Source organism: Rattus norvegicus, chromosome 14 (genome assembly GCF_021556685.1).
Source record: "Rattus norvegicus strain SHRSP/BbbUtx chromosome 14, alternate assembly SHRSP_T2T, whole genome shotgun sequence".
NCBI classification, from domain to species: Eukaryota; Metazoa; Chordata; class Mammalia; order Rodentia; family Muridae; genus Rattus; species Rattus norvegicus.
The window spans coordinates 84,165,016-84,192,621 of record NC_141547.1 but is presented as its reverse complement, the minus strand read 5'-3'; the positions used below and the strand labels follow the sequence as shown (position 1 = coordinate 84,192,621).

The 27,606-nt window shown below is 47.7% G+C and overlaps 1 protein-coding gene across 5 annotated transcripts in view; it reads right to left on the bottom strand.

Moving 5' to 3' along the window:
• Positions 1-806: 806 nt before the first annotated feature.
• Nipsnap1 (nipsnap homolog 1) overlaps positions 807-27,606 on the bottom strand; it is a 38,529-nt gene continuing 11,729 nt past the window's right edge. For 3 of the 5 annotated variants that reach the window (XM_087583863.1, XM_087583864.1, XM_087583865.1), the window contains exons 2-11: positions 26,340-26,463; positions 11,064-11,191; positions 10,810-10,855; positions 10,468-10,562; positions 6,023-6,093; positions 5,737-5,877; positions 5,431-5,462; positions 5,027-5,121; positions 3,532-3,615; positions 807-1,887 (exon numbers count right to left, since the gene is read on the bottom strand). In XM_087583863.1, the coding sequence (XP_087439989.1) occupies positions 1,823-1,887; positions 3,532-3,615; positions 5,027-5,121; positions 5,431-5,462; positions 5,737-5,877; positions 6,023-6,055 (450 nt within the window). In that variant the 5' untranslated portion in view covers positions 6,056-6,093; positions 10,468-10,562; positions 10,810-10,855; positions 11,064-11,191; positions 26,340-26,463 and the 3' untranslated portion in view covers positions 807-1,822. Of the gene's footprint in view, positions 1,888-3,531; positions 3,616-5,026; positions 5,122-5,430; positions 5,463-5,736; positions 5,878-6,022; positions 6,094-10,467; positions 10,563-10,809; positions 10,856-11,063; positions 11,192-11,274; positions 14,029-24,559; positions 24,674-26,339; positions 26,464-27,606 lie in introns of those variants that run through there. The other 2 variants (NM_001100730.1, XM_087583862.1) reach the window with 2 other exon arrangements.

Genomic DNA, 27,606 nt, shown 5'->3' with positions numbered 1-27,606 from the left:
ATAGAGAAGCGGAAGGCAAGAGCCACAGACCGGAAGTGAGTCCGAAAGACCTGATGCAGCTTGGGAAGCAAGGAAGGGGAGTGTCCTAGCTGGGCAACATTTCTAATTCTATTAAATTGGGAAGCTGTGGCGGTGAAGTCCAAGAGTCTGTGCTTCGTTTCCTTTCACCAGCGCGTGAAGTAGTGGGCCCTCCGCCGACTCACTTGAGTGAGTCTGTGGTATCCTCAAGAAGGCACAAGTGTCGCTGTGCTATAATGTGGACCTTAGTGGATTTTGCCTTCTGACCTTGTTAGGGATGGGCTCACTACATAGCACCACTTGCCGGCCCTGAACGCTATGTAGGTCAGGCTGGTCACTAAGATCCGCCTGCATTGCTCTCATTGGACTTTGAAGGCAGGTGTCACCACACCTGGCTCTAACTTGACTTGACACTATTTGGGTCACTACGCTAAAAAAAGAACTGAGTTAGGCAGGGCCATAATCCTTTATTACACTTGTTTCCGCTTCACACAAGTGCATCACTTTTTTCTTTTATTTTCCCAAGACAAAAACCAGTGCTCTAATGCAGTATCTATAAACTTCAGGTGTTTCCTATTCCTGACATTTCTGGAGTAAATTGATTGTTTGCAACTTGGACCGTGTACAGTGACTACCTGGCTGTGCAGAAACAGTTCCTTCTCTTGCTCTGGGGTGAAGTTGAAGATGCGTTCCCCAGGAGATCGAGGCCACATAGTCCTCTGCCAACTGAAAGTTGCCTTGCCTTAGACAACTACTGAGATTCCTTGCAGATGAAGACAACACCACAATTTACAGTAAATATTTAATTTGGTTCCATCAACTATTCCAGTACATTCTCCTGGTATGGTAGCAAAACCATGCTAAGCAGGGGGTTCATGAGGTATGGGAGGGGTCATTGAAGAGACCCCAGAATCACTGAACCCACTCCACAGGCCTACTGGTTCTGCAAAATGAAGGTTTGGCTGACAGGATGTCAAGTTGGGAAAGAAAGAATTCAAGATGGGACTCTAGGTCTCAGCCTGTATTTTTGCCTGTAGGAAGGAAGATGTGCAGAAGAGCTGGGGCATATGCAAGTTCTAACCGCGCTGTGTGGAAAACACGGCTAAGCCTCTCCACCTGTCTAGGAACAGGGTCCTCCCTTAAGATCCTCTGTCACTCTGTGCTAGCTTCCTAATTCTGCGTTTCAAATTCTGAATCCTATGTGCCCACTTCTGAAGGATTCCTGCGTCAAGCCTGTCTCATGTACCCAAACCCTTCCCATTCCTATCCTTTTCCCAGCCCTTTAAGTAGGATTCTGGATCTCCTCCTGACTTCGATGACTTCAGAGTTTATGGCAGTTCCAGGGGTTTTTGTTATTGTTGTTGTTGTTGTTTGTTTGCTTGTTTTTTTTTTTTAAAGGCTCAGGCTTGCTGATTTTTTAACAAATAAGATACCAGAGAGTTCCTGGGCCATACCTAGTCTGATATCCTTTCACACCACACCTCCTAACAGCTAGCCATGGCCACAGTGTTAGCTGGGGACGTGCTGTCCTGGACATAACGAATCTTAAGAGGAAAATGTGTGAATGCTGGAAAGGTTGCTATTCTGCAGTTAGGGGCATTAAAAACTTCATCCAGCATGGGAGAGAGGTTGGATGGGGATAGACAGACTAAGTTCTCAAAAAACGTCATCTTTTTCTAAGCCAAACACCACCCATCAGAAGTCTTCCAGAGTTGAGAGAAAAACTCTGCCAGCCGGCCCAGAAGCTCTTCTGTTCCAGGTTACTCCAAAGGAGAAAGGGAAGGAGGTGGAGGCAGTGCCAGCCTCACTGGAGAGGAGAAATCTTCAGGGGGATCATGATTCGTGACTCCATGTGTCGAACCAAAGGGACTATGGAGAGAAAAGCAGAGGTTACAGGGCGCCTGAGGCAAGGGTACCCTTAGTCGCCACCCAAAAACTCACAAAAGCCTGTGACAGGAAGGGGTCCCTACTGTCATCTGAGAGTGCCCATGGTTCTGAGGCAGGATTAGGTAGTAAGAAGCTGCATATTTGGGGGACTTTTATCCATTTTCTATGTGAAAATGAGGTAGCTCAGCGGTAGTACACTAAGGTACTATATGAACCCTCGGATTCAGTGCTTCCAAAGCAAACAAGACACACGAAGCCTAATGCTATGAAAACAAGGACACAGAGGTCGGCTGAAGAATAATCCATCCTAAGGCCAGGATTGCGGTTCTGTGACAAAGTGTATGCCGATCCCAACACCAAAACAGGAAGCAAGAGAGGACTGTGTATACACTGACAAGGCAAGAGCTATAAGGCCAGAGATTTGATTTGGTGCAACTACCCCTGGTATAGCTCAGGAGGCCATGCAGTGCAGGGACAGATATCACAGGAGAGTCCCTGGGAGGATAGTTTTTTTTTTTTTATTTTTAAAGGATTTTTATCTATTTTTCATGTGTCCACATGTGGGTATTTACACAAGTACAGTGCCCACAGAGGTCAGGAGAAAACATCAGATCCACCAGAGCTCGATTTACAGGCAGCTGTGAGCCTCCCAAGATGAGCCCAGGGAACTGAACCTGGGTCCTCTCTAAGAACAATATTGTGCTTAACCACTGAGCCACCTCTCCGGCCCAGGTTCTGGGCCAAGGAAGTACTGTGCTTAACTTCCCAGACTCTGATGTGTATACAAATCCCTACAAATCTAGTTCACAGAAGGTTAGAAGAAGCTAACTAGGCATTTTTTCTGAAGTAACTGGATGCCAGTGCTGTCAGCACTTGGAATAGCAAGGCTCACGCCACCTCCTTCAGCAGACATGCTCTTGTAACCCAGCAGATGTGTGGAAGATTAACTGTAAAGGCACCGAGGGCAGGGCAGACTCCTGCTTATTCATACACCCCACTTACCCCCCGTCCAGCAGATATTGAAGGCACAGTCAGTATCTATTTACCCTGCATGCATCTTTGTGCTTCTAGCAGTGGCAACAGTTTGAGGGAAAATTCACTCGAAAAAGTTGCTGCATGTTTTGACGTTATCAGGGCAAAGCCCTTTCCATAAACTAACTCCCAGTCTTCCCTGCAGCCAGAATAGCATCTACATTACCATCTGACAAGAAGGCAACCTCTGAGAGGTGCAGAACTGACCCTGGGTCACATGTCACAGAGAGGTCACCTCTGTATTAGAGTCCTAAAGTCTCAGGACTCATTGTATCATGTGGCATGTCAAATTCGTGTCAAAGTAAGTTCCCGCCTGTACACAGTGGCTCGGGCCTATAAACCCAGCAACTTGGAAGAATGAGGGAAAATGTTCACTCAGAATGAGCTTAGGCAACACAGCAAGACATTGGTTCAAAAGGTGAGGGGATGGTGTGGGGATTACAACAGAAGACAAATAAAACAGCGAGTCCCTACACTGAAGGTGATCGAGTGATGTTAACTGTCCTTGCAGAGAAACTCGCAGAGCCCTGCATCCCCAGGTCTCCCAGCAGACTACTTGCAAAGGTGCCACCGGCCCCCAGAGGAAACACTCACCTGTATAGTACACATTTTCATCCCAGCCCCTCTTTCTCCAGGCCGCATTTCGAGTCTCCTCCCGAGACTGCAGATCTTTGTAGGCTGTGAGAAAGGCACAGGCTCATTCTTAAGAGAACCTACCTGATCCCTCCCTCAGCACGGAGGGTGGGAGCCTCCCCCATTGTCCCAAATCCCTACTATCCCTTCCTCCCCAGATGCCTCTCCCTTAGACTGTCAACAGACACTGCTGTGTCAAGGTCACACATATTAAAGAGATTAATTTCAGATGATTACAAACAACATAAATAAAAAAGGAGGTGGAGATGACAGAAAAACTTGGGTAACGAGAAGAAAACCACTCTAAGGAATTAGAATCTACGTTCCAGAGCTAGCAGAAAACAAGCCAAATGCAGACTGTTGGAGGAAAGCCCTGTGAGAGGATTGGTAGGGCTTAGGGGTTTGGAAGCATACACCTACACTGGCAACTCCTTTCCAGTCTCAAATTCTCCCCTGGATTTCTACATTCAGTGCCCATGTGATATTTCTAGTTGGATGCATATATATCTTATTATTTTTTTTTTACTGCCTATACATATTTATTTATAGTGGGGAATGAGTGTGTGGAGGTCGGAAGTTAAATGGCAGGAGTCAGATGGCTCCTGCCTTGTGGATCCTGGAAATCAAATTCAGGTTGTCAGGCTTGGTGGCAAGTGTCTTCACCTACTGAGCCATCCGACTAGCCTAGCATCGGCATCCTTAATACATAATACTCCCAGAATCACCCTCCAATCCCATGACCTAGCTCTTCTCCTAGACCCCCTTGCCTTAGACAAGGCACGCAGCTGCTTAGGGATGAGTCACAATGCTCCCCCTACCCTCTCCTTCCTCCTCTGCTTCCTCCCCCAGCAATCCATCCTCAAGTCCCACGGATCATAGAAAAACGAATCTGAGCATGCTGGTGTGACTACTGGAAGTCAGCCCGTGTCATCTGCCTGGTTCCCTACCTTGATCCCCACAGGTACTCTCCGCAAAGCATGTGGCAGCTACAGAACTCATATGGGGTCGCTGCCTCCTCCCACCACAGCCGTGACAAACCCCAACTCATTCCCACAGCCTGCGGGGGCCCAGCCTGATCTGGTAGCTGTCCTCCTCCAGCCCATCTTCACTCTTCCCAGTTGCTCCCCTGCCCAACTCTCTTCCTCACATATGGTTCCTCCCACTGGAAACCTCACCGCACCCCCTTGCCTCCCACAGTTCATTGCTGGTTTTCTCACCCTTCAGTCAGGATTTGTATTTCACCCTTCAGAACAATCTTGTCTACTCAAAAAAAAAAAGTCCTTGTCTTCCCCTGCCTAGTCTCCCCCAGTATGTCTCATGGTGAAATGAGTCCTTTTTGCTAGTTTATGTCTGAGGGTACAGTCTTCCTCTGTTAGGATGTTAGAACTATAGGAGCACAAATGCATCCACATGTTTTATGAAGAGACAGACAAAGGCTTCAGTGACTCCAACCTACCCCATAAGTGGTGTACCACGTAGAGCTCTCCTATTTGTGAAAAGAAGCCTCCCACCGCCTCCTGGTTCTCCTGACGGTACTTGATGGCCCGAGCCCTGGAAATGGCAGGGAACACAGGACAGAAGCTCAACCAATGGTCCCCCAAGATGGCTACATTTTTAGAAGGGGTCCAAAGCGGGGCCCAGGGAATGGCTTCTGGGAGTGCAGCTGCTGCCTAGTTGGCCGCACTTCCCTAGAGACCCTGCACTGCCCCGGAGGATCCTTCTCTGAGAGCTTCAAGGACCAGAGCATGCTGGGCTCCTGGGACACAGCCCAGAAAAAGCTCACTGGGAACCTAATGGGTTTGTTCCCTAATGTCACAGACAGCAGGGACGGCCACATTCTCCACCCCAGTGCCAACTCACCAGTTGTTTCCCCACTCGATCATGGTTCCCGGCTGAAAGAGACCCAGAGAGAGGAGGAAGTGAGCCCTACCTGGACTCCAATATCACAGGGGCAGGGATAGGAAAGTAGCCTTTCCCAGGGCCACAGGACTTGTTCCTAGACCCTGATTCCCATCTGATATGCAGCTATGCATACCAATGCACATACCTCGGCTCTGAGCCCATAAAGCTGGAGAAGCATCAGGCTGTCCTACCCCGAGCTCTTGCACAGCCACACAACAGCAGGGAGGGTAGAGGGAAAAGGGGACTCTGTTGGAAGTGAGGTACCTTGAGCTTGTATGTTCTCAGCTCATAGATGTTGGGGCCAGCTCGGGGCTGTGGCTCATTCCAGAAGCTGAATTCCAGAAGCAACTGGTTTCTCCTGGACAGCAGCATCTTGCTCCGCTCCTTCCGGAACTCTAGGTACTCCTGGAGGAAGAGCATCGTAGGCATAGTAAGCAGGGGAATAGGCTACCCTGTCAGTGTGCCCTGTGGGTGGCAGAGGAATTTGTCCCACACTCCCCTCCACACAAGGCTGGGCTGGAAGCAACATGCACACAGGATGCTGGGATACCTTGTTGGTTTTTAGCTTGTTCATGCAGTCCATGAGGGCCGGATAGCCACCTGAGAACCGCCATAGGTGTACTGTTGGGGACAGGAACACAGGTCAAGGAGCTACAGGGAGCCTGCCCAACCAACTGACAGCAAGGCTGGACTGTATATGGCAGCAGAGTGGAGGTCCCCTTGTTCCATATGTCTTGGCGAGGCGTAGAACTGGTTGGGGGTGACCTTAGTGGTAAGCCCAGGAGACCATTAGCTCTGCTCAACTTGATGGCATTTTACTCCCTCTGGGACTCAATGTCCTCGTCCAGAAAATCCCACTAACATTCCTTAAATGTTAGCAAAAAGAGGATCAGATGAGGCCAAGGGGTTGCTACTGATAAAACACATGCTTAGCATGCAGAAGGACCTAGCTCTCACCCACAGCATCACAAACAAAACCAAGCAAAAGGAACAGCAGTGCACGCACGCACAGATGGGCAGCAGACTGTGAGGGGCAGGACGGATATGAGGAGTAAGTCTGATGGAGAGACGCAGGCCATTCTAAGAGGGCTGGTGCTGTAGCTGAGGCTAGGCCACTCTCCTAACAGCGGGAGACCCCACCATCCTTGTCTAGCACTGCAAAGACAACCAAACAACAATAACAAAACAGGAACCTTCCAAGGTGATGGACTTAAGGAAAGAAAGAAAGACGGAAGAAAGAAGAGAAAAGAAAAGGAAAGAAAAAGGGGCTGGGGATTTAGCTCAGTGGTAGAGCGCTTACCTAGGAAGCGCAAGGCCCTGGGTTCGGTCCCCAGCTCCGAAAAAAAAGAACCAAAAAAAAAAAAAAAAAAGAAAAGGAAAGAAAAGAAAGAAAGAGAGAAAGAAAGAAAGAAAGAGCGAACGATAGATAGATAGATAGATAGATAGATAGATAGATAGATAGATAGATAGATAGCTGCAGCTATGTATGGAGATGGGGGCTTATGGTACCGGCCACTTAGGAAGCTGATTCAGGATGATGTCTTGAGCCAGTGTTTGGGTAACAGAGGGAAACCCCGCCTTAAAAAGACAGGAAGCAGGCTGGGAGTATACCTCAGCTGGTCGCCTGCACAAAGTCCTAGCTCCAAACCCCCAACACTACATAAAACTGCACTGGCTGGTGACACACAGGCGTCAGGAGGGTCAGAAGGTTCAAGGCCAGCCCGAGCTGTATAAGACCCTGTCTCAAAAAAGAAAGGAAGAAGAGGAGAGAACGAGGGAGAAGGGAGGGAGGAAAAGAGGGATGGAAGAAGGCGGCAAGGGAAGGGGAGAAAAACAAACTAAGGAATAAACTGGGATACCAGGAATGCACCAGCGTATGGTTAGGGGTAGGAGGATACATACAGAGATGCCAATGTACACATGACCTCTTGGTGGACACTCAAGAGACTGACTATGGAGGCAAGGTAGAGGTCCAGTTGAGAGACCAGCCTCATTCTCCCTGAGAACTCTTTGTCCTATTAGATTTCCTCCAGTCATATTCTCTGTGACCTGAATAGTAGCCCCTCGAAATGTATGCCAAGAGCCTCTCTATGTGACCTTGTTTGAAAACAGGGTCTCTGTGGATAATTGAGATAAGCGTACATAACACTGGATAGAACTTCAACCCGGGATCCAGAAGAGGAAGATCGCACACAAACGGAATACCACGTAACACAGGAAATGCAGAGCTCTCTCTCTCAGACTGCTGTATCCACATGCCAAAGAATGCCAAGGGTTTCTAGCAATCAGAAGTTGCAAGAGGCAAGAAGGATCCAAGAGGAAGCCCAGACAGAGCCAATATCTTAATTTCTGCCTTCTGGCTTCCAACGTTGAAGACTGCACTTGTGTTCTTTGAGTCTGTGGCATTTGATTATGGCAGACAAGGAGATCAAGGTGATCAAAGATTAAAGGAAGCACAGTGCTAAGCTGAGGACAAATAGCTTGTCCTTGTTTATCAGTGCTCTGACCAAGACAGAGCAGAGGGTCACAGAGAGCTCTTCTTCCCCTTGACAGATTTCCCAACTTTACTTTTTGAGTCAGGGTCTCTCTATGCACCCTCACTGGCCAGAACTTGAAACATTCATCAGGCTGGCCCTGAACTCCTGCCTCTACTCCCCAAGTACTGGGATGACAGATGTGCACCCCCATGCTAAGCTCATGGGGTTTTTTTGTTTTTGTTTTTTCTTTCTCTTTTTGCAAACACACATTTATCGGAATTGAGACAGGTTGGTTGATGAGGTATTGGGCGCCTGTTGTCAGGAGTGTGCAAGTGAAGCTGAGGACTGTGTCCGCTGTACCATCCCAAACCGTACTCTACCACACTGGCAATGCTTACAGCTCTCTACCGATAGCAGCTGGGGGCCAGGCAGACCTGTCAGTGGCCACTTGCTGTGTGTGGAAGATGACCAAGGAATTGAAACAGCTGGCTGGCCCGGAGCTCACTCTGTAGACCAGTCTGTCCTTAAACTCGCAGCAATCCTTCTGTTTCAGTCTCCTAAATTCTAGATCTATAGAGTCCCAGGATAGCCAGGGCTACACAGAGAAACCCTGTCTCAATTTTTTTTGTCCTTGTTTTTCAAGATCAATGTTATGTATATGAGCGAGTGCTTTACCTGCATGTTTATAACACCATGTGTGCCTGGTACCCCTGGCGATCAGAAGAGGATGTGAATTTCTTGGAACTGGATTGTGGATGGCTGTGAGCTACTGAATGGGTGCCGGAAATTGAATTCAGGTCTTCTGCAAATGCAGTCTTGCTTGTAACTGCTGACCTACCTCTCCAAGTAGCAATAAAGTTTTTGAAAAAAAAAATTTTTTTTTGAGGACTATTTACTTTTTCATTCTATATCTAGAAGTATTTACATGTTTCTCTGTGCACTGTGTGCATGTAGTGCCGGTGGAAGCCAGCAGAGGGTGTGAGATTTCCGGAAGTTACAGAACTTGCCAGCCACCATGTGGATGCTGGGAATGGAACCTGAGACCTCTAGAAGAACAAGTATTCTTAACCACTGAAGCATCTCTCTAGCCCCTACAGCGTTAATCTTTTTAAAGAGAGGAAATATTTTTATTAGATATTCAGTATTACAAAGAGATATAGACCTTGACACCCCCCACCCCCCAGAACTCCCTACCTATACAAGAAGACAGACAAGTATATTGACAGCTAAGGGTGCATGGTCAGAGAATGAAGAGCCAAGTGGTAGAGGTCAGAGGGCCAGGGACAGTCCCTGACCCAGTAAAAGTGCAAAGAATCCAGTCTTTTAGAAGGATGCCATGTCTTCACCAAAATATAAAACCATAAGACGGGTGAGAGCTGGAAAGATGACTTGGCAGGGAAAAGATCTTGCCAGAACTTGCTCCCGGGTACCAAAATGAAAAGCCAGGTGCAGAAGCGCACATCTGTAATCTAGACTGGAGTGCATGCTGTGCAGCAGCAGAAACAAAGGAAACCCCGCCCCAACAAGGTGAAGAGGAGAACCATTGTCCACTGACCTTCATAGGCATAGCATGGTGCGCGCGCATGCGCAGACACACTCTCTCTCTCTCTCTCTCTCTCTCACACACACACACACACACACACACACACACAAAATGCCGACAGACAGACAGACAGACAAATGACAGATAGATTTGAAAATAACTTTAAAAGGCAAGTATAGTCATATTAATCCACTGTTTCTCAACTTGTAGGTCACAACCTCCACAGAGGGCAGAGATCAGATGTCTACTTTACAAGTTATAACAATATCGAAAGTATGGTTATCTGGTAGCAATGAAAATAATTTTCTGGTTGGGGGTCACCACAGCATGAGAAACTGTATTAATGAGTAGCAGCATCAGGAAGGTTGAGAACCACAGCTTTAATCCCAGTATTCAAGTGGCAGAGGCAAGCGGACCTCTGAGTTCAAGGCCAGCCTGGTCTACATAGCGAGTTCTAGTGATACGGAGAAAGCCCGTCTCAAAAAACAAGCAAAACAAGAGACAATCAAAGCATTTCAGCACTCAGGAGGCCGAGACAGGAAGAGTACCCGGTAGAGGTCAGCCTGGACTTACACGGTAAGACCCGTCTCAAACAAACAAACAAACAACAACAACAAAAACAAAAACAGGTAAACCGAACCAAGTAAAAAAGGCAAGGGAGGAAAAACCTGAACGGTTCTAGGTAGAGTGGTTCTGGCTGGGGACTGAGGAGTCTTACACAGGGCACTACAGTGAGCAGAGGATGTGGTGAAGTACGGCTATGAACCTGGCAAGGAAGGATTCTCAGGCCTCTCGGGCCGCCTGAGAACACTAAGTAGCCAACAGGCGTTTGAGGAGGGCAATGAGATATGACAGAAACACACTTCCCCATACCCTCACAGATGCTGCAGAGAGAGAGGAGGGCAGACAGATACGAGAGCTGTTAGAGACCGGGGCTGGGTGGCAGCAGGAGCACCGGAGACAAGGGAACCTCACCTGCCTGGTCCTGCTCCCCGTACCACGTGTTCCAGTTGCCCACAAGCGAGCAGGGGTAGTCCTCATCCAGGTGCAGCTTGGGCAGCACAGCCTCCCTGTGGGAGGGGCATAGGGAGGGGCAGGGCTCGCACTGGCTGCCAAGGGCCCTGAGATAGAGGTTCCAACCCGGCCCCAGGACTCCTCTCTAAGAAGCAGAGGTAGGGGAAAGCCCTTAGGGCTCTAGAATCTACGTCCCTTGACTGTGTCAGAAGAACGGGCAGGGGATGTTCCAGGCTTTCTTGGGAAAGAGGGCCCCTAGCCCACACATCTCAGCAGCGACTGGGAACAACTGATGGCACTCACGTCAGACTGTTGTAGGCATCCAGACATTCGGGCTTCACGTTGTGAACTGCAACACAGGACAGAGGACAGGAAGTGATGTGCGTGTAATACTTACACATGCATGTATGTGTGTGTGGAGGAGGGGTGTCGGAGTGAGGCCAAATAGGGCCAAGGCTCTCAGGACAGCATGGGCCGTCCTCATCCTCTCATCTCTTCACTCCAGCTCCACCCACAAAAGCCTGAGGGTGGAGCTAGGCAGTTCAGTAGCTACTCACACTGGATCTTGTAGAGATTACTAGTCTCCTTCTTGGACAGCAGAGTGGAGTGGGCGTCCTTCCGAGGATCCACCTTGTGAACAAAGAGGGAGCGGAACCAGCTGCCTTCACTGTCCTTGGAATAGAATCTGCAGGACAGAGGAGTTGAGAGGGACATGTGGAGGCCCAGGAACCGCAATAATTCCCATGCTCCCTTAGCCTCGTGACCTACATTTCTGGAAACGGGGCCATGGAATCCCGCGGCAGCTACAGAGAGTGAAACGGCATCGTCTGGGCACACAGTGTCCTCGGGAGATCCCAGCCGCCCAACCTGCATCTGGAACCCTTGTAGGGCCTAGGAGGCCAGGAGAGGAAGCCGTGCCTGCCACCTCTCTCCAGCACCTCTGGACACACAACTGCAGTCTGCTGCTAGGACAGTTAACCCCCAAACTCACCTTGCCTGATGCCTACTACATAGGACCCTTGGACCTCCTAAGACAGGCTATCCCTCTACTCTCATGAGTAGCCACGACTCTTTCTTTTGCCTTTCTGGATCCTGTGATATCATTTTCCAAGTTCCTTCTTCCTATTCCCCTCCAGTGCTACAGAAGCTCTGTAGCACCAGCAGCTTTCCCTGCCTCACCCAGCTCTTGTCTCTGCATGTACATGGAGAAAGGAGAACACAACTGAGAATTCTGAATTCAAATCCTGGGCCTCTCTGAGAGCCCAGCCATTTGCCCAGTCATTTACCCTTCCAAGTCACTGGTCCCTGTGCCATGGGACAGATGTGGCTCTTCTGGCTGGAAAGGCCTCTAAATTAACCCTGGAATAGAGTATGACCACTTACAGCTCACCGGGTCCTTGATACCGTCAATTCAAAAGCCTTCTACCGGATCTCAGCAGAGTCAACAAATACCAAACTTTGGTACAATCTCCAGAACTTACTACAAAATGTACAGTTAGATCCTTGCCTTGCAACATCACCACCCCCAGACTACCCTACTCACAGGAAACAAAGGCCAAACGTAAAAGCAAAAGCCACACTTTAGCAACCTGGCCTGACCCATGATACCTTTTTGTGTTTAGGTTTGATTTGGTTTTTCAAGGCAGGGTTTCTCTGGGTAGCCCTGGCTATCCTGGAACTCACTCTGTAGTCCAGGATGGCCTCAAGCTCTGAGATTCACCTGCCTCTAACGCTCCAGTGTTGAATTAAAGGTGTGCACTATTCTTTCCTTTCTTTTTAAGTTTTATTTATTTGTATATATTTGAATACACTGTCGCTGTCTTCAGACACACCAGAAGAGGGCATCAGATCCCATCACAGATGGTTGTGAGCCACCATGTGGTAGCTGGGATTTGAACTCAGGACCTCTGGAAGAGCAGCCAGTGCTCTTAACCGCTGAGCCATCTCTCCAGCCCAGATCCTTTGTCTCATCCAGGCACCTGGAACTAACCCCTAACGACTCACAGCACCTCACATCAACAACCAGCTCATAAGATTGACTTAAGCAGAATAATGGGAGGCCCATGTGCTCCCTCAAATATGACCCTAAGAATCTCACAGTGGGAAAACCAAGTAATATCCCCCTTAACTATTCCTTTTCAGAGGCGTGACTTCCCTCTCAGGGAACTCCTGCTTTCTTGCAGTGTTTGTCAGTAAACTCTCTGTTCATGCCTTGGTGAAGTTTTATGGCAGAGTCATTCTCCCCAAGTGTTTCATATAGCACATATTATATTTTTATATGCATATATTTATTAAAAAGTTTAAAACAATTACTCTATAACGAAATGTCTGTGAATGTGCTCTAGTTCTGGAATTTCCCATTTCAGATTTTCTGACCAATTGCTAAGCAGACAATTAAAACTACAGAAAGGGGCTGGGGATTTAGCTCAGTGGTAGAGCGCTTGCCTAGGAAGCGCAAGGCCCTGGGTTCAGTCCCCAGCTCCGAAAAAAAGAACCAAAAAAAAAAAAAAAAAAGTAACCAGCTGAGCAGTGGTGGTGCACTCCTTAAATCCCAGCATTTGGGAGGCAGAGGCAGGCAGAAGTTGGGAGGGCAGCCTGGTCTACAAAGCGAGTTCTAGAACAGCCAGGGTAACACAGAGAAACCCTGTCTCAAACCAAACCAAACCAAACTATTGATTGATGCAGGTCATCGGTGCTGCAGTAAAGAAAGAGGCTCACCAAGATGCTAAGCCTTCATTTTCTGAAAGAGAAGAGGGGGGTTCTACCTTCTTGGAAAAGACTGACACCCAGCTATCTCCCTCCAGTTACTTTAGCCACTCAAACACCATATAAGGTTATTTAGAGCTGGGAAAGCCCCAGCTGCAAGTTATCTTGTCTTTTGTTGCTCATGAGAGTTGACGCCCCACACAAATCCCAGTCCCCTTTGACCATGGCTTAGCCATAATCAAAAGTAAGAACTCTAGGTTTCCCAGGCATCTCTTAGGTCCAACATGAGTGGAGCTGCAAGCTCTCACGTAACACCAAGTGCAGACTGAAAGACCCCAGCTTAGCAGCAGTAACGCCATTTTGCAAGGCTGTACTTAAGATGACTGGTTCAGGGAAAGGTTAGAACACTGAGTACACAGCGGCTGCCAAGCAGGATGTGTATGGTTGAAGGCCTGGCAACAGGACGACTGCGGTTGAGCACCTGACAAGGAGAAAAGCCCCGGGAGAGGTCCCACACCCTGGTGGGGGGCCGAGTCAGCCGTTATGTTCCAAGAAGGTAACTAAGAAACTTGCCCCCGGGCTGAACCCTTGGGGGGCCGAGTCAGTCGTTATGTTTCAGGAAGGTAGCTAGGAAACTTGCCCCCGGGCTAAACCCTTGCCACATTAGAATCCACCAATTATATCCCTGTAACCATGCATCTGCTTCTGTATGCTTGCTTCTGCTCCCCAGAATCCTATAAAAAGCCCATCCTTGGTTCCGTGGGGCGCGCCAGTCCCCCGAGTGACTGAAGCGCCCACAGGTGCCTGTGTATCCCGACAATAAACCAAATCCTCTTGCTGATTGCATCCTGTGGCCTCGGTCTGGTCATTGAGTTGGAGGGTCTCCATCCCGAGGGAAAGTTCTCCCTGAGAGCTTTTCACAGACCTTCCAGGGAGACAACATTTCTTTCTTTCTTCCTTCCTTTCTTTCTTTCTTTCAAGTTTGCTTGGAGCCAGGTGTTTGTTTGTTTTTAAGATTTATTTATTCTATATGTAAGTACACTGTAGCTGTCCTCAGACACACCAGGAGAGGGCATCAGATCCCATTACAGATGGTTGTGAGCCACCATGTGGCTGCTGGGAATTGAACTCAGGACCTCTGGAAGAGCAGCCAGTGCTCTTAACCACTGAGTCATCTCTCCAGCCCCAGTTAAAGAGCTTCTAAACTCATGAGGACAGATCAGAGCATTTGAAAACCAGCCCCTCAAGTGGGGCACTGAAGGGTATGGCCTCTGCTCAGAATGGATTGGGCTGCTCCCCAGGAGGAGGTAGTGACTGGCAGAAAAGTGGCTCCATTTGCCCACCCAGACCTTTGCTCCAGAGCTAGGCTCCCAGTAACTCATTAACATCAGTAGTGGCCAAGATAAATATCCAGTGCCTAGGCCTGAAGAGTGAGCTGGGGCTTCAGCGCTGGAGAGGGGAGGGGAGGGGAGGGGCGAGGAGAGGAGAAGGGGAAGGGAAGGGAAGGGAAGGAGTGGGGAAGGGGAGGGGGAAGGGAAGGGGAGGGAAGGGAAGGGGGAAGGGAAGGGGAGAGGAAAGGGGAGGAGAGGGGAAAGGGGAGGGGAGGGGAAGGGGAGAGAGGGGAGGGTGAGTGGAGGGGATGTTCCTGGAGCTATAATACCTTCTGCCTCTCCCTACCATTCAAATCCTGCCTGCAGGTCTGTTTCCCATGTGTTAAGAAAGCAAGACATGGGGTTGGGGATTTAGCTCAGTGGTAGAGCGCTTGCCTAGCAAACGCAAGGCCCTGGGTTCGGTCCCCAGCTCCGAAAAATAGAAAAAAAAAAAAAAAGAAAAAAAAAAAGAAAAAGAAAGCAAGACATAGCAGCCCACCCAGCTAGGTCTTTTCTTTTCTTTTTTATTAATTCTGATTTTGCTTTATGTATATAGATATTTTGCCTGCATGCACGTCTGTGTATCACTTCCATGCCTGGCTCCCAGGAGGCTGGAAGTTGGTATCAGATCCCCTGGAACTATTGTTACAGACAGTTGTGAGCTATCATGTGGGTGCCAGGAATTAAACCCTGGCTCTCTAGGAGAGCACTACCCCGGGAAGATCTTTTTTACAGGTAAAAACGTAGTAAGAGACTTGTTCAGACCCCAAGGGAAGTGTCAATTTCAAGCCAACACCCTTAAGTACATTTTCAAAAAAGATGCATTTACTTTGAGCGGTTAGCTGAACGTATATATGTACACCACACGGGTGCTAGAAAAGAGAATTGGATCCCTAGAAACTGGAGTTAAAAATGGTTGGGAGCTACCATGTGGATGCTGGGAACTGAAACCCAGGTCCTGCACAAGAGCAGCCAGCCCCCGTAACCACTGAGCCATCGCTCCAGCCCTCAGGTGCACATTTTTAAGAGTTGGGATTTCACTTTGCCAGTGAATTCCTGATACTCCCCTACCTTTGTCCTGCCCAAGCTTCTCACTCTGCTCCCTTGTTCCATTCTGCAGGAATGTGTAAAGCTCTAGGCCTAAGCTAGAGATATACTTCCCAACATTCATGACATGCTGGGCTTCATCTCCAGCACCGGGGGGGAAATTAAACGGACCAAAACCCAAAAGACTTCTTTTTGCTTGGTTGATTATTACACTTTATTGCTTGCCCCCCCCCTCCACCATGACACATCACCAGGGTGGTGTGGTGGTTAGAGTAGGAAGGGCCCCCATAGACTCCTGGGTTTGAATGTTTGACCCATAGGGAGTGTTACTATTAGGTGTGACCTTATTGGAGGCTTGTTAGAGGAAGTGTGGCTCACAGTCTCCTGCTGCTGCTGTCGTTCGAGATGTAGAACTCTCAGCTAGCTCTTTCTCCAGCACCATGTCTACATGGACACTGCCCTACTTCCCACCATGATGATAAAGGACTAAACCCCTTGAACTGTAAGCCAGTCCCAGTGAAATGTTTGTATTTATGAGTTGCCATGAGCAGGGTGTGGTGGTACACACCTTTAATCCCAGCACTTGGGAGGCAGAGACAGGAGGATCTCTGTGAATCTAAAGCCAGCCTGGTCTACAAAGTAAGTTCCAGGACGGTCAGGTCTGTACACACAGAAACCTTGTCTCAAAAAAAAAAAACAAAAACAAAAACAAAAAAAAAAAAAAAAAAAAAAAGAAGAAGAAACAAGAGTTGCCACGGTCATGGTATCTCTTCACAGCAATGAAACCCTCGCAAAGACAGGTGGGGACCTGGTGTGCTCTGTTGTGTCTCTAGTAACTGGAACAAGATTAACGCACAGCACATGCTCAGTCTGTGTTTAGAAAATGAGTGGGGGCTGGAGAGATGGCTCAGTGGTTAGAGCACTGACTGCTCTTCCAGAGGTCCTGAGTTCAGTTCCCAGCAACCACATGGTGGCTCACAACCATCTGTAATGGGATCCGATGCCTTTTTCTGGTGTGTCAGAAGACAGCTAGAGTGTACTCGTCATATACATAAAATAAATAAAATCTTTTAAAAAAAGAAAGAAAAACATCTTTTTAAAAAAAAGAAAAGAAAATTAATGGGAAAGAGGCACAGAAGTAAAATAGATGGATGGATGTGAAAGACCCCCTCCCAGAAAGGGAATTGTACAAGCCCAAGGCCCTCAACTATAAAAGTAAAAAGTAAGTTTTTAGATATGTGGGACAAGCTGACCCAACATTTAGACAAAATAGCCCAGAAAAGAAAACAAAATGCAGAAACTAGACTAAAATATGGGCATTGCTCCATGGGCCACCTGGCGGGGAAAAAGAAACAGTCCCTGACCCCCCGGGAGACCCGACCACCATGTACTTTTTGCTAACTCATTGTTATGATTATAGCCAAAATAGGTAACATACACGTATGCCTCATTTACTCCACCAATCACATCCCTGTAACCATGCATCTGCTTCTGTAAGCCTGCTTCTGCTCCCCAAAATACTATAAAAAGCCCACCCTGGCTCTGCTAGGCGCGCCAGTCTTCCGAATTGACTGGGATGCCCACAGATACCTGTGTATCCTGATCAATAAAAATCCTCTTGCTGATTACAGCCTGTAGACTCAGACTGGTCATTGGGCTTGAGGATCTCCCTCCTGAGGGAAGATTCTCTCTGAGAGTCTTACAGATGGATGGATGGATGGAAGATAGGTAGATACTAAAGTGTGAAAGTAAAAGAAAAGAGGGGGCTGGAGAGATGGCTCAGTTGTTAAGAGCACTGACTGCTCTTTCAGAGGTCCTGAGTTCAATTCCCAGCAACCACATGGTAGCTCATAGCCATCTATAATGAGATCTGGTGCCCTCTTCTGGAGTGTCTGAAGACAGTGACAGTGTATTCACATACATAAAATAAAGAAAATCTTTAAAAAAAAAAAGAAAGAAAGAAAGAAAGAAAGAAAAAAGAAAAGAAAAGAGAGACCTTGACCCAGAATGTGAACTCAGACTCAGGGAGCCTTTCCATGCCAGTCACACTGTCAGTGTCGTGGACAAACGCAGCTAATGCTTCACCTTTCTCTCATCTGTAAAATAGGGGATGGAGGATGGGACTAGCATGGTGGACAGCAGCTAACATCGCTACTCCTGACTTCCTAATGGCTCTCTTCCTTCCCATTTCCCCCTCTCCTTAGTCTGCTCAATTTTTGTAAAATATTTTTGTTTCCTAGAGTGCTAGGACCGAAGCCAGGGCCTGGCATGTGCCAGATGAGCACTGGACGCTGTTCTTTAAAGCATCGTCTTCGTAGAGTGTGCACGCATGTATAAGCGCATGCAGGTATGTGCACATGTGTCTGTGAGAGTGTGTATGCATTCATGTGTGTGTACATGTACCTGTGAGTCTGAGCACCCATTGTGTGTGCGTGTGTGTGTGTGTGTGTGCATGCGCGCGCAGAGGTGTGCGTCCATGTGTGAGCACATGAATAAGTGCTAGAAGTTGACATTAACTATCTACTGCTCTCCTAAGCTTCTGCAACATCATCTCTTACTAACCCTGAGCTCAATGGGTGACAACCTGGCCAGCAAGCTTATGGAACCTTCTGTCTCTTAGTTACAGGGACACATCTCTTAGTTACAGGTGCCTTTTTACATGGATGCTGGAGAGCTGAGGTCAAGTTCTCACATCTACATGGCAAGCACCTTACAGACTGAGCCATCTCCCCAACCATAAAGCACTTTTATGCCTCTGCTCCAGGGTTCTCAGTCTGTGGGTCCGGACTCCTCTGGGAATTGTATGTCAGATATTCATGTTACAATTCCTAAGCGTAACAAAATCACAGTTATGAAGTAGCAACGAAACAGTTTTATGGTCGGGGCTCACTATAACATGAGGAGTTGTACTAAAGGGTTGCAGCATTAGGAAGGTTGAGAACCACTGCCTACTCTATGCCCAAAAGGCAATGTCTGAATGTCTCTACAGCTCCATTTGAGATTCTAGATCCCTTTTAAATCTGGGAATTTTGGAGCAAGTTTCCTCACGACTGTGCTTCTCAGACTAACACTATCGGCACAGTCTAAGAACTTATTCAAAGCTCTCAGGTCCAGTCTCCACCCCAGACTATGGCACAAAAGTTCTGGAGTCAGGGTTCTGTGGTGGACCCAGCAATTTAACTTTTTTTTTTTTTTTTTTTTTTTTTGGTTCTTTTTTTCGGAGCTGGAGCTGGGGACCGAACCCAGGGCCTTGCGCTTCCTAGGCAAGCGCTCTACCACTGAGCTAAATCCCCAACCCTGCAATTTAACTTTTTAATGGAGGGGCTCATTACTCAGCCTGGGCTAGCCTGGAACCCCTACACAGCACAGGTTGGCTTCAAACTGGTGATCCTGCCTGGAAGTGCTGGAATCACAGACATGCACCATGCATGGTTACAATCTGTGTGTGTGTGTGTGTGTGTGTGTGTGTGTGTGTGTGTGTGTGTGTTCGTGATACAAGAAAAGGTCAGCTTATTCCTTTAGGATGGAGTCTCTCCTTGACCTAGGGGTTTGTCCTCCCACCCCTGAGTCAGTCTGACTGCCAGCAAGTCCCAGTGATCTTCCTGTCTCTGCCCACTATGGTACTGAGGCCACAGTCACATGAGAGACCGCACCCATTGTCATATGGGTGCTGGAATCCAAACCCAGGTCTCATGGCTACACAGCCAGCACTGTTAACTATGACACCATCTTTCCAACCCCAATCAGACTTTTTAAAACCTACACAGGCCAGGTTTGGTGAAGCACATCTATAATAGTTCAAAGTCATCCTCAGGCACACAGTGAGTTTGGACTAGATGAAACCTTATCTCAAAAACAAAAAAAACAAACAAACCACCAGTAAAAATGCAGACCTGGTGGCATACATATTCAGTCCCAACCTTTGTGAGTTTGAGGTAGCCTGGGCTACGTAGTGAGTTCTAGGACAAGGAGGACTACATAGAGGAAACCCTGTCCCAAAAGAAAATAAACACATACCTTCTGGGGCTAAAGAAATGGCTCAGTTAAGAGAGCACTTCCTGCTCTTGTGAAGGACTTGGGTTCTGTCCCAGCACCCATGTATGGTGGCTCACAACCACCTCCAGCTTCAGGGGCTCTTATGGTCTACCTAGCCTACACTCACATGCACAAATCCACACTCAGATACACACATACACACATAATTAAAGATGAAAGCAGGCTGGGCTTGGTGGCACACAGCTTTAATCCCGACGGTCAGGACGCAGAGGCTGGTAGAACTTTGTGTGGTCTGTGAGAGAGTTCCAGGCTAGCTCGAGTTAGACCCTGTATCAAAAACACAAACCAAGGGCTGGAGATGGTCCAGTGGTTAATAGCAATTACTGCTATTGCAGTAGACCTGAGTTTGGGTCCCAGTAGCACAATTCCAGTTTCAAGAGATCGGGCCTTTGCAGGCTCCTGCATAAACACGGTTCACATAACCTCATGCAAACTGACACATAAATAAAACACGTAATTTAATCTTAAAAAAAAAACAAAACAAAACAAAAGCAAAACTAACCAAATGGGTACCACAGGCTAGGAATGGTAACAGGTATGCAGAGGCTGGGAAAACATTTTCAGCTCAACTCTTCCATTCATTTCCTACAGTCCTGTCTTTTCCCACAGCTCTAAAGCAAGTAACAGACTATGCAGACTGTCACCCTCCCATCCCCCACGAGGCCTAACACAATGCCTCTGACACAACAGCTCGATAATTATTTGACCTAGACTGGAACATTTCCATCTCCTTAGGCAGTTAGATGTCACACCTCTACTGCCAATGACACTCCAAGTGTGACAGCTCGGGAACCTCAGAACTTTCTAGACTAGGAAGCTCAGCTTTCTGTAGGTCCTAAAACATCTCAACTTTAGCTGCCTGACTTTAGAAAGGGGCCATGCTTCTGCTTGCCGAAAGAGAGATGTTTTCAGCTATAAGAACTAAAGTTTGGGGCTGTAGATATAGCTCGGTGGAGAATGCTTGCCCACAAGGGGAAACATATAAACAAACAAACAGGCAAACCCAGCAAAACTCACTAGAGTTCTGTTAACAAGATTAGTGTAGGAGCAACAAGAATTTCTTTTTGTTTCTGTCAAGAGTCTTGCTATATATTCCAGGGTAGCTTCTAACTCATGATTCCCCTGCCTCAGTCTACCAGTGACAGGAATACAAGCATACAGCATTAAGCCTGGCTAATAGCATTGTTTACAGAGAAGTGTACTGACTGGTTTTGTGTGTCAACTCTACATAAGCTGAAGTTATCATGGAGAAAGGAGCCTCCGTTGAGGGAATGCCTCCATGAGACCCAGCTGTAAGGCATTTTCTCAATTAGTGATCCAGCCCATTGTGAGTGGTGACGTCCCTGGGCTCTATAAAAAAGCAAGCTGAGCAAGCCAGGGGAAGCAAGCCAGTAACATTTCTCCATGGCCTCTGCATCAGCTCCTGCTTCCTGACCTGCTTGAGTTCCAGTCCTGACTTCCTTTGGTGATGAACAGCAATGTGGAAGTGTAAGCTGAATAAACCCTTTCCTCCCCAACTTGCTTCTTGGTCATGATGTTTGTGCAGGAATAGAAACCCTGACTAAGACAAGACAAGCAGGGGTTGGGGATTTAGCTCAGTGGTAGAGCACTTGCCTAGGAAGCCCAAGGCCCTGGGTTCGGTCCCCAGCTCCGAAAAAAAGAACCAAAAAAAAAAAAAAAAAAAAAGACAAGACAAGCAGCTACTATGTACTGAAAGCTAATCCTCACAGTACATTTTAAAAATGTATTAGTTCTCTGAGGATTTTGTACAATGTGTTTTAATCATCTTCACCTCTCCTGTCACAGTACATTTTTTTTTTTTAAAACAATAAGGAGCCAGCAAGATCGCACATCATGTAAAGGGCTTACCATGCTGTCTCTTTACCCCAAATCTTTGAGGCTGAAAGATTTTCGGCTGGCCTCAGGAGTGACTCTAGAAAGTCAGAGAGGGCTGGAGAGATGGCTCAGTGGTTAAGAGCACTGGCTGCTCTTCCAGAGGTCCTGAGTTCAAATCCCAGCAACCACATGGTGGCTCACAACCATCTGTAAAGAGATCTGATGCCCTCTTCTGGTGTGTCTGAAGACAGTGACAGTGTGCTTATATACACAAAATAAATAAATCTTTAAAAAAAAAAAAAAAAAAAGAGGGGCTAGGGATTTAGCTCAGTGGTAGAGCGCTTACCTAGGAAGCGCAAGGCCCTGGGTTCGGTCCCCAGCTCCGAAAAAAAGAACCAAAAAAAAAAAGAAAGAAAGTCAGAGAACAGGCTGAAGGTCAGCAAGAAGGGGTGGTCTCAGGTCTCTGTAGGACCAGAGCATAAAACCATGCAAATCACTACTGGGCTGGGTTGGTGTTTGGTGTCTTCACAGCAATCCTGGAGAAAGTGCACAGCAGGGATCACCGTGCCCATTTACACTGAAGGAAACTGAGGCTCACCATCAAATATCCAGAATTACTAAATCAGAACCAGCAGGCTGCCTCTAGCCCCTCCCCCATCCTTGTGGCCTCTGGATGTGTCTGTCACATAATAGAACTACCTGTCCTGTCTTTTCTCGGTCTCAGTATCTTCATGTGGGAATCACCGTCGCACCAAAGATGATCTTGTGGGCTGGACACCTGGCTCAGTGGTTAAGAGAAGGACGGTTCCCAGCACCTACATGGCTGGGGCAGCTCAGAACTGCCTGGAGCTCCACTTCCAGGAGATTCAACTCCATCTTCTGGCCTGAGTGGGCACATGCATTCATGTGCAGATTCTCATTCTCCCTCCCCTCTACACACACATAAATAAAAGTAAAATTCTTTAAATAAAAAATAGGTGATCTCGGGCCAGTGTAAAGGCACTGGCTGCCAAGACTGACAATCTGAGTTAGAGACCTGGGAGCCACAAAGTGACCTCTACACATGTGCTATAGTATGTACACAGACACATACACACACACACACACACACACACACACAGGAAAGCAAATGTTCATTTGCAAATGCACACAAAATAGTTTTTAAATTATGTGTGGTGCTTTGCCTACATGTGCACCACTTGCATACCTGGTACCCGTGTGACACCAGGGTGTCAGATCCCTTGGAAGTAGAGTAACAGCCAGCTGTGAGACAGCTGTGAGACAGCTGTGAGCCAGTGCTGAGAATCAACCCCTGTACTCTTAAAGAACCAGTGCTCAGAAGTGTAGAGCCATCTCTCTAGTCTCCACAATAATTTTTATTTGCTTATCTTTCTATGTAGTCCAAACTGTTCTGGAGCTGGATATGTAGAAATATGAGGGCTTTCCAACTCAGAGATCCTCCTGCCTCTGCCTCTTAAGTACTGGAATTTAAGGTATATGCTGCCACACCTGGCCCAAATAATTTTTTTTTCTTTTGGTTTTGAGACAGGGTTTCTCTGTGTAGCTCTGGCTGTCCTGGAACTCACTTTGTAGACCAAACTGGCCTTGAACTCAGAGATCTGACTATTTCTGCCTCCAAAGTGCTTGAATTAAAGCTGTGCACCACTATCAGGCTTAAAAATTTTTCTTTAATTTTATAAAAGATTATTTTCCTGGATGTCCTTTCAATTCTCACAATGACAGAAATTGCTTGAAGCATAAGCTTGGGCAAAGGGTAACACAAGTATTGTCTCTTTAAGCCTTAAAAAATCCAGTGAGGGCTGGAGATATTATGGTTTACTTGGTAGAGAGAGCACTAGCCTAGCATACCTGAACCCGAGTTCTTTTCCTAGCAATAGAAAACAATCCTATCAGACACATCCTGTCTTCTCCTCCTACCCAAGGTCATCCCTCCAGAAAAGGCTGAGTTTACAAGGTACACTCAGGCTCATTTCCCAATGTCGGCTTCTCCCTCATTGCCCAGCACGGAAGGTGAAGGGCACAATGTCCCAACTCCTCTATTTGAGCTTTCCAAAATTCTCTGTGCACAGAGTTCTAATGGAACTCCATGGCTACACTCGGACTGGGGCAGTAGCGACACACATCCCTTTCCACAGGTGTGAGGGCAAGTGTCCTAACTTCTTTAGTCAATGTTCTTTGCACATACCCTGTCCTAAAACCTGTGAGGGTGTGGGGCTGGGGAAACATGAATGATAAGGGTCAGAAGAGCTCCCGGTGTTAAGGGCAGAGATGGGGGGTAGCACTGGGCGTGGCATCGAGGAGGGAGGAGTAGCCCAGAGCCAGTCAGGGGAAGCCAAGCTCTCCAAAGCCAGAGTCGAGCCTCTCTCGTAGGAGGCCACTAGCGGTGGTACAAAGTGCAGAGTGCATCATGAGACCCGGGTCCTACATCGGAGCTGCCTCCACATGGCATGGACTGACCTTGAACAGCTCCCACCCCATTCTCTTGACCCACCTGTACAAACCAGGGTGCGGAATCATGCTGGGAATCCCCACCTTACCACAGTCCTTCTAAAACTTCCCGAGGGTGGAGCTGCCTGGCTCAGAAGACCCCGGTGCGTGCTAAGTCACAAAGGCCAAGCAAAAGGCTGCCACTATCCTCGGCCTTTGCCCGGACTCCGGGGCTCAAGACCTGTCCCTCCCACTCATTTCATTTTTTTTATTCTCAGCCCAGATCCAGGTCCCAAACAGGACAAAGAACCTGCCCAGCTAGGCAAGGTAGTGCACACCAGTACTATCTAGGAGGCAGAGGCAAGAGGATTCCGAGGTCGAATCACATGTAGTATGAACCTGTTTTAAAAAACCAAACCCTCCCCATATCTTTTCACTTTCCCCATTCTTTCTCGGCCTCCCCTCAGGCCTACATCCTGGCAGCTCTGCCTTTAACCCCTGAATTCCAAGCCCGAGAGTCTCTGCTTTTCATTCCAGCCCCCTCCCTTGCCCCTGTTCCGGGCACGCGGTCAGCCCCGTTGGCCTCTCACCGCACAGCACGCGCAGCCGCGAGGTCCCCAACACAGGGTCCCGGCTTCCTTAGCAGCCGCCGTGCTGCTGCAGAGATGATGCACAACCGCGGAGCCATGTTGGACCGGAGCAGGTTGGAAGAAGGCCACGCCCCAGCCCAGTAGCGGAGGCAGGACTAGAGAAAACCACGCCCTCCCCTCGCCAGCCTCCCTTTCAAACGCAATCAGTTGGGAGTCCCCCAAATCTACAGATCTACACTCCATACCCACACGTCCGAGCTCTTGAAACAGCAGTTAGCCGGCCCTGTTCTTTTTTTTTTAATTTTTAAAAAATATTTATTTATTATCATATACAAGCACACTGTAAGCTGTCGTCAGACACACCAGAAAAGGGTGATTCCCATTACAGATGGTTGTGAGCCACTATGTGGTTGCTAGGATTTGAACTCAGGATCTCTGGGAGAACAGTCCGTGCTCTTAACCACTGAGCCATCTCTCCAGCCCCAGCCGGCCCTGTTCTTTTCAATGACCTTTTCCAATTATTTATCTCGATAATTGCCGGCATCGAATGTCCTGGACATTCTGAGGATAAACCAGAGACAATCTTTATACCCCTGAAATTGTTCACAAACTATGTGTGCCTGTGAGTTCTTTTCCTTCTTGGGTGCTGGAGGTGGAACCCAGGACCTCACACGTGGCTAGGCAAGTGTTCTGTTTACACATTGTGTTCTTTTGGATCAGGGCATCATCAGACACTATCTCATCAAAAGAACAAACTCTATAACATTTTTAAAAAAGATTTTGTGTGTGTATGTGTGTGTGTGTGTGTGTGTGTGTGTGTGTGTGTGTGTGTGTGTGTGCCTGAGGATGCCCGAGGTCTCAAATATCCTGGAGCTGGAGTTTTAAAGGCGGTTTTGAGGCACTCTAATGGGTGCTGGAATCCAAACTCGGGTCTCCTCCAAGAGCTTTTAAAGGCTGAACGTCTCCAGCCATTTGAGACAGATGGGCAAGACTCTGAACAAGCAGGATGCTCTTTATCCAAAGCCTGATTGTGGTGGTGCACCTTAGAGGCTGAGACAAGAGGCTACAGAATTTAAAACAACTACAAACAAAAAACCATTTTCTCTCCACTATCTCTTCACCTGGGGCCCCTATTTCCTATCTCAGCCTACACAATCAGAGACGGACCCAGGGACAGAGACATACCAACAAAAGAATGCCAACCCACTGACTGTAATCCCTGCTCTGTGTGGCTAGGGTATGGGGATTTACAGCCAGCATAAATAACTTTCCAGAGTGCTTCAAACTGTGAGTCTGGCTAGCTAGGTCTCATCCAAGCTCTTGAGACAGCAAGGTTGACTGAACAAGTCCTATCTGTACTTCTTGGCAGCCAAGGCCTGGGGGAGCAGACAAATATGCAATTACTGCTGACTAAAACCTCCAGGGCAGAGATGTTAGCCATGTTCCCTGCCCCTTCCTCCATCAACTAGTGAGCCCCAAAGATCTTCTCATTTTGTTTCCCCAACACTGGGACTACAACCTTCCCTGCTTATGGTGTGCTGGGAATCGAACTAAGGTCTTTGGGTTTATACTGACTGAGCTATCCCCAATCAAATAATTTAAATCTAAACCATGTGGTAGTTTGGATGAGACTGACCGTCTTAGGCTCATATGTTTGAATACTTGGTGTCCAGCTGGTGGAACTGTCTGGGAAGAATTAGAAGCTGTGGCCTTGTTTGAAGAGCCATGTCATTAAGCCCAGGCTTGGAGGTTTCAAAAGTCCACAGCCATTTCTACTTACCTCTCTCTGCCTCTGCTTGTGGATCAAGATGTGAGCTCTCAGCTGCTGTTCCAGCACCGTGCCTGTCTTACCGGCTGCCAAGCCCCCTGCTATGATGGGCGCGGAGTCGAAGTCTCTGGAACTTCTGTAAGCCCACAACAAACTCTTCAAATATTGCCTTAATCATGGGTTTTATCAGAGCAGTAGAAAAGGAACTGAGACAAACTGTGATTCTTTTTTCCCCCTGTTTTTTTTTTTCTTTTTTTTTTTTCTTTTTTTTTTTTTGGAGCTGGGGACCGAACCCAGGGCCTTGCGCTTGCTACCACTGAGCTAAATCCCCAACCCCACCCCCCCCTTTTTTTTTAACTTAAAAATTTTTTGTTTAATTTTATGTGTATGTGTACATGCATGAATGTAGTACCACAAGTATGTAGTGCCTGAGGAGGTGAGAAGAGCCACCCTGTCCCCTGAACATAAAGTTACAGATGGTTGTGAACCATGCAATGAGGGTGTTGGGAACCAAACGCAGGTCCTCTGCAAGAGCAGCCAATGCCCTTAATGCTGACCTATCTCTCCAGCCCTCCCTTTGAGTTTTTCTTTTTTTTTTTCTTTTTTTCGGAGCTGGGGACCGAACCCAGGGCCTTCCGCTTGCTAGGCAAGCGCTCTACCACTGAGCTAAATCCCCAACCCCCCTTTGAGTTTTCTTAAGATGCTACAATGAACACACATTGTTTTTGTGTGATTTATTTACAAAGGAAACTGTGTATCAATATGATAAACAGAACCAGAATCAGTTGTCCCAGCAGGTGGAACCATGGCAACAAATGCAGTGAAAGTCAGTGTTGAGGAGTGTAGCGCAGACAGCAGGCTGCCAGTCTGTGAGAGCAAAGTGGAGCACACAAAGGGCACAGAGACACTACAGGACCTGGAGGGTCTCTTCATGTTAGAAGTCAGTGTGATCTCCATAGGGTCCCCAGTCCACTGCCACTCAGGAAAAACCCAGATGGTTAGACAGAGGGGACATTGATATTGTCATGTAATGGAATCTGTCCTTCCTTTACGAATCAAAAGGCTGAGCAGGGCAGTGATGGCACAAGCCTTTAATCCCAGTACTTGGGAAGCACAAGCAGGCAGATCTCTGTGAGTTTGAAGCCAGCCTGGTCTACAGAGCAAGTTCCAGGACAGCCAGGGCTACACACAGAAACTTTGTTTCTTAAAAACAAAAAGGAGTCCCCAGCTCCAAAAAAAAGAAAAAGAAAAAAAAACTAAAAGGAAAAAAGTCAAGAGG